This window comes from Mobula birostris, chromosome 8 (assembly GCF_030028105.1).
Source record: "Mobula birostris isolate sMobBir1 chromosome 8, sMobBir1.hap1, whole genome shotgun sequence".
NCBI lineage: Eukaryota > Metazoa > Chordata > Chondrichthyes > Myliobatiformes > Myliobatidae > Mobula > Mobula birostris.
The window spans coordinates 80653414-80663666 of NC_092377.1; the positions used below are offsets into that span (position 1 = coordinate 80653414).

At 42.3% G+C, this 10253-nt stretch overlaps 1 protein-coding gene across 1 annotated transcript in view; it reads left to right on the plus strand.

Moving 5' to 3' along the window:
- Positions 1-9612, plus strand: part of tmx4 (thioredoxin-related transmembrane protein 4) — a 91697-nt gene extending 82085 nt beyond the window's left edge. Inside the window, exons 6-8 of the mRNA XM_072265530.1 lie at positions 2541-2642; positions 5442-5505; positions 7303-9612. Coding sequence (XP_072121631.1) covers positions 2541-2642; positions 5442-5505; positions 7303-7580 — 444 coding nt within the window. The 3' untranslated portion in view covers positions 7581-9612. The remainder of the gene's footprint in view (positions 1-2540; positions 2643-5441; positions 5506-7302) is intronic.
- Positions 9613-10253: the final 641 nt, after the last annotated feature.

The window sequence follows — 10253 nt, forward strand, 5'->3', positions numbered from 1 at the left end:
GCCTCCCCCAAACTCCACAACCATATACGGTTTCTTATACAGTTAAATTCTAGACTTTGGATGATATCTGAATTTGATTGCTCCACAACCGAGACTGTTCTTGTAGTTTCCATGGTTTTAAGCTTTCGACTACTCTCACTAAACCTTCTGCCTCTCTCCTTTCACCTCTTATGGAGTCAGAGTGACACACTATGGAGATCAATCATCCTTTTACTCTAATCCTGGGGTTCCAAACATTTTTTAATGCCATGGACCACTACCATTAACCAAAGGGTGCTTGGACCCCAGGCTGGGAACCCCTTTCTCTAATTCTATGTTAATCCCATTTTATTCTCCACCAAGTCCCATCAACATCCCCCCGAGTATACCACTCACATACGGTACAAACTTGGGGCAATTTGCAGTGGCCAATAAATCTTCCAATTCACTTGTGTGAGGGTAATTGAGGACCAGGGAAGAACCAAGCAATTTCCAGGAGAACGTGCAAACTCCATGCGAACAGCACTGAAGGTTAGGGCAGAGTGCTCGAGCTCTGGGCTGTGTTTCTACTGGCTGCAGCACTTGCTACAATAGGACCTCCACCAAGGCACTTTGCTAAACCTACATCTTTGATCAAGCTCTTGGTTATCTGTCCTTTTTTAAGTGATTTGGTCAGATATTGCGTGATAGTACTGCTGCGAAAGGCCTTGAAAGATATTCAAATGAGTAATATGCGTGGTGTTGAGTTTGTTATGATGGGAAGGTGCAGTCTTTACTTCAGAATTGGTTGCTGACTATTTGTATTGCTTCACATACACAAAATGCTAGAGGAACTCAGCAGTCCAGGCAGCATCTATGGAAAAGAGTATAGTCGACATTTCAGGATGAGATCCTTCATCAGTCCTGATGAAGGGTCTTGACGTGAAACATTGACTGTTTACTCTTTTCCAATAGATGCTGCCTGGCCTGTTGAGTTCTTCCAGCATCTTGTCTGTGTTGCTCTGAATTTTCAGCATCTGCCGATTTTCCCTTATTTGTATGTTTAATTTGATTCAGTGGAATAGAGCATTTCTCTGCTGTTAATCTTTGTTGCATCTCTGAATATTAGAGCTATTTTTTAATTTGGTATTCCTGTATTGCAGTGGTCCCAACCTCCGGGCCGCGGACCGATACTGGGCCGCGAAGCATGCAGGGATGCAGCGGTAGCCGGCGCGTACCCAGCACATCTTTAAGAAAAAAACCGAAATAAACAAGCTAATTAATTAGGTGCCGCCCAGAAGCCGGTCTTCATGAGAGGAACTGAGGTGGAGAGGGTCATTAACTTTAAATTCTTCGGCATTAAGGATCAACGTTTCTGTCTCTGGAAAGTGTCAGAGGATCTGTCCTAGGACCGGCACGTAACTGTCATTACAAAGAAAGCACAGCAGCGCCTATACTTTATTAGAAGTTTGTGTAGATTCAGCATGTCACCTTGATCCTGAAAGCGCTGTCTCTTCAGCCTGTCTGGGCTGGCGTTTAAATTGACCAAACAATGGAACAGCTAAAGGCTTCAGCACCCTGGAAAGAGAAGTGAACATCGCATAGAGCAAGTGAAATCGGCAATCGCCTCTGATCTGGGCCAACATTTATGTGCCGGGCGGCACCTAATTAATTAGCTTGTTTATATCAGCTTTTTTCTTAAAGATGTGCTGAGTGCGCTCTGGCTTCCACTGCACCACTGCGTTCTTTGCGGTCCGGTATCGGTCCGCGGCCCGGAGGTTGGGGACCACTGCTGTATGGTATAAACTGTTTGCCGAGATCATTGGGCTAAAACTGCAGTGAACATTCTGGATAGCAGAGCCAACGAATTGGCTGCAAGCAACTATTCGAAGCATTTGATGTTCAATCAACTTAAAGATAAAGCTAATTTTTGTCAAACTTAAATTGAAATACCAAAACATATAGTGCATTGTTTTGCAATAGAGACCAACATAGTCCACCCCAGGATTGTACTTGGGGCATCCTGCAAGGTTTGCCATGCTTTTGGTGCCAACATAATCATGCCCACAACTCACTAACAGTGTACATCATTGGAATGTGGGAGGAAACTGGAGCACCAGGAGGAAACATACGCAGTCACAGGACAACATACAAACTCCTGACAGACAGCGGTGGGAATCGAACTCCAATCAGTGATCGCTGGTGCTGTAAAGTGAATGCGCTACTGTGCCGTCCTTGAGAATTCTCATAGTACGTACCTAAATTTAGGCCTCATTCTCAGACCTTCTGGGATGCATTTTCAATAAGATGAGTGATTTATAAAACTTCCTCTGTTTTGTTGATGGCACCCACCCTGCAGCTGAGGTGTTGACTTGCAGTTCTTGAATGTGTTGCCGGTTCAGAGGGTTGTTAAGAATATCCAGATTCTCATCAGAGACAACTAGGATTGCAGATTATCCTGAGAAATGCTAGCAGTCTTCCCCCCTCCCCCATATGTAAATAGTAGGAAGATGAAGATCCTAGCATTAACATGGGAAGTCCTGGAAAAAAAACTAATCCATTTATTTCTCTTTGATTTACAGCAACTACATAGCTACCTGACTGATACACTGGGAATTCCAGTTTGGGGTTCCTACGTCATCTTTGCTGTGGCTACTCTCGTGGTTGGTCTCATCCTTGGCTTGGTAAGCTAGTATCCCCAACATGATAATTCTGAATCTGAACTGAGCCATGCTTTTTCTAAGGTACTTAGTAACCCTTTGTAACTTATCTTTTGGCTATCCCAGATAAAATTCGTTTTGCATTCCAGACTGATACAGTGCTAGTAATATATTTTGATTTTCCTGCGCTCACATTCTTAACATGTCAACACCAATGTAATTGCAATTTTTACTATAGGTGACTAGACCCCTTTCTGAAACTTCTCCATCTCTGCCTCGGCCTCTTCATTTAAGATGATCCTTTAAAAGCCTGTCTCTTTGAACAAAATTCTGAGCACCTATCTTTATGATTTCTTTTAATGAGGCTTGGCATCATGTCCTGTTTGATTGCTTCTGTGAAGTGTACTGGATTATGTTTTGAGGTAAAACAACAACAATCTGCTCACTGACTATCCAGAAATTCTGATTGTTGGCACCTGGCTCGTAGACTTATGGAAACATACAGCAGAGAAAGGGGATTTTTGCCCACCTCATCCATGCGGACTGTGAAGTCTACTCATGCTGATCCCACTTTCTCACATTGAGTATACATCCCTCTACTCCTTTCCTATCCAAGTACCCACTAGCACGAGGAAATCTGCAGATGCTGGAAATTCAAGCAACGCACATCAAAGTTGCTGGTGAACGCAGCAGGCCAGGCAGCATCTCTAGGAAGAGGTACAGTCGATGTTTCAGGCCGAGACCCTTCGTCAGGACTAACTGAAGGAAGAACTAGTAAGAGATTTGAAAGTGGAATGGGGAGGGGGAGATCCAAAATGATAGGAGAAGACAGGAGGGGAAGGGACCCACCAGTACAGCTTTTAATTGTGATTGTATCTGCCGCCACCACCTCTGCAGCTGGTTCTAGATTTTGCAACTCTCCCTGTGGAAAAGCTTGCTCCTCGTCTTCTTTAAGTTCCACCCCTCTCACCTTAAACCTATACCCTCCTAATTCTGGACTCCTCTGTTCTGGGGAAAAAAGATTGTGATTGCCCCCAGAGGATGTTGGCCATGCTGTCTTCCAACTCACTGGGGCCTTAATTCTCACACCACCCTTCCAACTCATTTGAGACTTGACTCCCATGTTTCTTTAAGCTTATCAAAGTTACTGGAAAAATACTTTGTAACTTTCAAAAATAAGTGAATTAAAGTGAATTTTGAAAATAATTTGAAGAGCCAACGAGTCCAGTACCATCCCAATTATGTTCTCTTATTGGAGTTTTTCTGATGATTAAAATGCTACTACATAAATTAAAAGCTGCTGCTGTCTGCTGATCCTTGTGGCCTAGCAAGTTTTACAAGTATTGGTCAACACTTTCGTGATACGTGCTTGTTGTAAGCTTTTTATTACTATCTCAGTCCCTTTGATCTTCTTTTTAGCTTTTTTTACTTTTACACTTCTAAACCAGCCCATTGCAAGTAGCGGCAGCACTTCTTTAAGTGGCTCAAAGAAAAAAGATTAAAAACCCTGTTTGAGATTGCAAGCGTGAAGGCACAACTGCAAGGCAAACAGTGAACTTTTGAGCACAAGATGTTATGTATAGAGCTAAAGAGTAATAGAGCACAGACAAGGATGGGGAACAGCAATGAAGGAGGGGTGTGGAGGAGTGTAAGATTTGTTACTCAATTCTCCATAAAATGGCCATTTCAACAAATTTGTACTTGGGCAAGTTTCAATCCCATGCAATATTGCCTCCAGTGCTTGACCAGGTGTAATATAATCTGTAAACTCTGCATTTCCAAAGACCATTTCCAATGACCAGAGTCCAATGCTTACTGTCTTTTTTACCTTCAGAGCTTCTGACTAAGGTCAAATTTATTTTGGTGCCTGTGTTGTATACCTTGTGACTATGCAGTATCACCTGTTAATTGCAGTAATTACAACAATGCAACATGTTATAATTGTGATATCTTGAATTTATTGTATTCTCTTGGCGCCTTGTGATTTTATTTAAAGATGTGCTCCTTTGTGATTCTAAGTAAATTGAGTACGGATTCAGATATTAATTTTAATAAATTTTATTTTGTTGTTTCAAAGCAGTTATGGAAGTTAGATGGGTAATATGACTCTGGCCTACCAAGCCCATGCTGACTGTCAAACACCCATACACACCAATCCTCCATTTATCAAATTATCCTTCTTTGCACAATTTTTCCATCTTCCTCTGCCTCCAGATTCTACCACTCCCATACCCTCTGGGGATAATTTGCAGTGGCCAGTTAGCCTACCAACCCGTATGCCGTCTGGGCTTTGGGTCAAAACTGGAGCATCTGGGGAAAACCTTTGCAGTGTTGGCATGTGGCCAAGTGGTCAAGGCATTCATCTAGTGATCTGAAGGTTGCTAGTTCGAGCCTTGGCTGAGGCAGCGCGTGTGTCCTTGAGCAAGGCACTTAACCACATATTGTGCTGCGTTCACACCGGTGCCAAGCTGTATGAGTCCTAATGCCCTTCCCTTGGACAACATCAGTGGCGTGGAGAGGGGAGACTTGCAGCATGAGCAACTGCCGGTCTTCCAAACAACGTTGCCCAGGCCTGCGCCCTGGAAACCTTCCAAGGCGCAAATCCATGGTCTCATGAGAGTAACGGATGCCTATAAATGCGGGGTGAACATTCAAACTCCACGCAGTCAGCAGTGACAGGTGGAGCTGTGAGGTGGCACCTCAGCTCAGCGTGCCCCTCTTGATTTCACTTGTCCTTGCACAGCTGTTGGTGTAATGTTGGAATGTCACACTCATTAACCATTTCCTGAGAAGTCAGTGATCAATTATGTCATTTTTCTTTAGATTTTGGTCTTAATTGCTGATTGTTTATGTCCACCGAAGCGTCAACATAAGCTTGAAGCAGCAGGTAAGAGCGTCTTGATTTGGGTATTCTTGCACACCGCTGTGTTGTACACCTAGCAGTAAGCTTGCACCCCGCTGCTGTGCATACCCCTTTTCGCTTTTAGGAGTGTTGATCAGAATGCAGATTTGTTTTGGTGCCTTCAGCATGTGGGCTGCTGTTTTTGTGGGGAAGGTGAATGGGTGCAAGGAATAAGATGAGCCCGTAGCAGGGCCTGCAACAGTTTTTGGCCCTGTTTTCAGACCACTGCCAGCCATATTGCAGAGCTGCCTAGTTGCTGGAGAATTAAACAGTGGCCAGGGAAGTAGGGAGCAACAAATAAACTGCTGGAGGAACTCAGGAAGGTTAAGCAGCAACTTTGGGAGGACCACTTCCCCTCTCCCTCCTCCACTCCACCCCCCCCCCCCGGCCAATCTGGTTCTATTGCAGTTCTAATGCAACAGGCCTGAGATAGTGCTGCAAGTTTTTCATTGTGCCTGTACGTACCTGTATGTGTGCATTTGACAGTAAACATGATACCTGATCATACTGCTCTAATGGTGACCCTGCAGGCCTCTTGAAAGGATTACATCAAAACACAAAGTGATATGTTCACCTCTCATCATTGAGGCAAACATGTCAAGCTCGCAAAGAAGCTGACATATTTCCTGCCCACCCATCCTTAAAAACCGCTGTCTTCCACAACATTGGCTTTATTGTGAATGACTTGGGTTCACGTACATGTACATGGAGGCTGGAGCAGGAATGATCGGTGCTTTTTTGCAGCTCTTTAAAAGAGCTCTTTGAGTTTATGGTTATTGGGTAGAGAGGCCCTTTGAGTAGCAAGCCAGTACTTGGTGTTCAGACTGCTCCCTGGAGGGCTGCAGGAGCTGAGACTTGGGCTGATTCTTCCTGGTGTCCATGCCTGGGTGGCCAGTGATTGATTGGAGGCCGAAAGGCAGGGAGGGTTGAGTTTGGGTCAAATAGTGAAATTGTGGGATGTGTGATGGGGTTGCCCATAGCTGAGTCCAGTCACCTTTCATCTGACGTTCACTTGTTGTCATGAGACGTGGAACCATGGTCCAGTCTCTCCCCAGCTGTGGCGAGATGTCAGCCTAGATCGGACTGCCCTGGTAAATGGATGATAAGAGTAACTAATCAACTTGCTTTTTGGTTGTGTAGTTATGATTGTTGCAGATAACCGCACATTTCTTCCTGGATCAGCTGGTGCTCACTTAGATTCTTCTTCATTATTCTCGTACCTCCAGAAACCTGGCCAAAGAGTCTACTTGATAATGTTGTAACTAATGGTGCAGTATGTTATTGAAATGTGTGTCAGCATCTGTGAGTCCACACCTTACCAAGCTTCCAGTTTTCACTTGTCAATGAGAGTCAGACTTAACAAGTTTGCTTCACTTATTGTATACTGTAGATGTCAAGATGCAAAAGAAGAAGCAGGCCATTATTTGACCACATGCTGGGTGCACAGTGCTTTTTGGAAGAGTGCACCTGAGGGGGCCTGGGGTGAAGGGATGATGAGGGTGAAATGATGTGGAACCTTCTCTGTTTGATTAAAGCTGGGCTGTGTGCTATATGTTTTTTCTAAATATTAGTAAAGCTTTCAGAGTAATTTCTTGGTGCAAAAGTGGTGCAGTATGGGTAAGGAGATGGTTTAATATGTTCTTAAAACATGGGACACCAGGTATTAGGAACTGGTTGTTGGCTACGTTGCGAAATGGTGAACAGAATTTAACATGTGGCTACTAGTCTGTTACATAGTGATTGTGTCTGAGAACACTGCATGTCTGATATCTTTATTGACAGAGGTTATTGAAGGAGAAAATGAAGAAAATGAGGCTGATGAGGAGGATTCTGATGAAGCGGAGAAGAAGGGTCAAGATGTTCCAGAATGGGAAGCAAATGGGTCGGAGGCGGAGGCAGAGGCAGAAGGGGATGGCTTGAGTGACAAGGTCAGTGGAGAAGATTCCCCTTTTGAGGATGATCTTGAAAATGGTGAACATGAGGAGGAGTTGGAAGCAACATCTTCCAACTATGAGGTGGACAACGTGGTCAGGAAGAGAAAACCGAAGGAAGACTCCTAAATCTACAATTAATAAATCACCAGAAGTTGGACCAAAGAATTGCGCTTTTGGGGACTTCAACCAATTTTTAGAAACATTTAAATTGGCTTGTTTGTATTCAGTTTTTGTTTTTCATTTCTGAATTTATTGGCTATGACAATCTTGAACAAATATAATATGCAGGGTATACCTGTGCAGTATTTTTAAAGCTTCCTTTTAATGGCTTAATGAATATTCCATACCGATAAGATCAGCAGCTATTCAGTAAGTATGCTTTAGCTGCTGTCCACACATGTGCAAACAGAGGTTAACTTTAAAGCAAATAGTATGTTAGTCAACAGTATACAGAAGTGTTGCCCCAACCAGTGATGCCCTGGGCTTCCTCTACATCCTCTTACAGCATACATTTTGATAGGAATTCTATCTTTAGGTAGAAGTTGGAAGGTTTAAGCATCAACATATGTTAATTTGAGTGCAGTCAGTGTGCAGTTTTGGGCCCATTACACTTGGAAAAGTGACTTCAATAAACCGGTAAAATTAAATTTAAAAAGTGGGATTTGTATTAACGGAAATAGATTAGTTGGAACTTTTGGTTCTTTTTGTTGCACTTTTAACTTGACAAGGGTGAATTTTGAGACACTCAAGCATTTTTTTGAACTTGGGCAGTGGATGGCTTGGTGACGTTCAGAAATGTTGTAAATTGAAGAACACTTGTACAATTCACACTGCATTATTTGCAAAGGCAGAGCTAGTTGTCAGTAATGTGCAGGTCCTCCCTTCAGTGATTCAATAGGTGGGTTAAAGTTTTCTGTCAAAATGGAAAGAGAAGCATCTGCGGCCCTCAAGCAGTAGTGTTTCTGATTGTGGGTGGCTTTTAATTCCCGTTCCTGATTAATATGTTTTGTGAGTTCAGACTGCTCCAGAAATGGAGCCAATTCCAATCACCAACCTTTTGAAGTCTATCCCTTTTAGGTACACACACAGTAATTAGCCTGAATCATTTTTTTTCCGATCTGGGTAAACCTTGATATCTAGAGGCAATGCAGCTTACATTTCTGATAAACTCCCTTTATTTCCTCCCATATATGAAGGATTCAACTCTCACAAAGCACAGGCAGTACTTTCCTTGATTTTTGTACCTTTTCCAAAAAAAAAACTATATATTGGACTACATGAAGTTTCATCAATTGTTGATAAATTTAAAGGACCTGTTGGTGCATGTGGGTGGAATTATAACTTTCAAGGAACAGGGAGCCATTGATTTTTGGAAAATAAATGCAAATATATTATTCTGGAATGTATCACTTAAATTACTTCGAGCAATATATTGGTAAGTTTGCATGACCCATGTGTTTTTCTAATGACTTTAACAGAACTTTTGCTCTTTGGTGGGTATCCTCCCTCATTATAAAATTGGGTTTGCATTGCAAAGATTTGTACTATTTTTGTAAAGAATATTTCTTTCTGGATTTGTATTATGAGGGTACAGAAGGCTGTATTTTAAAATTACCTTTTGTATTTTATGAAAATAGTGTCCACTATGTACCTGTTTTGTAAGATAAAGGCAGAAGTACCTGCTATATTTTGTATTTATTGCTTTGCCCATAGTTTGGCTGACCTTGTTTACAAGTCACGTAGAGGCTTCTGGAAGATTTCATGTCTCTACACTGTGACCACGATGAATGCATCTGTAAAAACAAAAAAATGGCTATCCAATCGTCTTTATATTTTAAGAGGTTTTATTGTTGTGCTGTGCAGTGCTAACTGATGAATATAGTTGAAGCTCAAAGATGTAGATGCTTCTATAACTGTAAAGCCAGGCAAAATGGAAGTGTCATGGACCAAAAGATTAATGGTACCATCTTTCCACTTGAGCTTTACAATACGTTACCAGCAGTACCTGTTAGAAGGCAGAATGTATATAATCACTTTGGCACAGCACCTTCTGTTTATTATTTTTTGAAGGAGAGACATACTTTTTACAATACAGGTAATATTTCTAGTGACCTCTTTATTTCTGTTAAATGCAATAAAAGTATGCCTTTGTACACTACTTGTCTTATTTCTGAATGATCTTGCCATTTGATGCTGAGTTCTGCATATTGCACCATTTAATGGATACAGAATTCAAGGACTTGTGCACAGGAAATGCAAATTGATAGGCATAACAAATGTGTCAAGCAGGCTCTGGTATGTCATCTTACCTCCCAGGATTCTCCATGGGAATTTTAATCTTCTCTTGGGCTTCTACCACAGACTACTCCAAAGATCTTTGCCCTAGTTTTGCACATTGAGCACACGTGAAATGCTGCATCCATTTCACCTGGATATCTGTAATTTCTAAGCCTGATTGTTTTTGACTATTGATGGTTTTCTGATAGCTGTTTCCATCGAAATGTCATCCCAATTCCAATGGTTGGAGGAGGTCTTTTCACAAAATGTATGTTTGCTGCTTTTCCTCTCTCACATCTCAGATCTTAGTCGGGGAGCTTTTATTCACATAAGAGCATGTTAGCTAGTCACTGGACTATGCAGGGCAGGGATGATTAACCCATGACCAAACTGAAGAGGAATGCCCTTGGGAGTGGGAGGGGGAAATGTTCCAACTTTTCAAACACATATACTCATTGCAATATGTGTGTGTGTGTGTGTGTGTGTGTGTGTGTGTGTGTGATTTCATCTGTGATGTGCCAT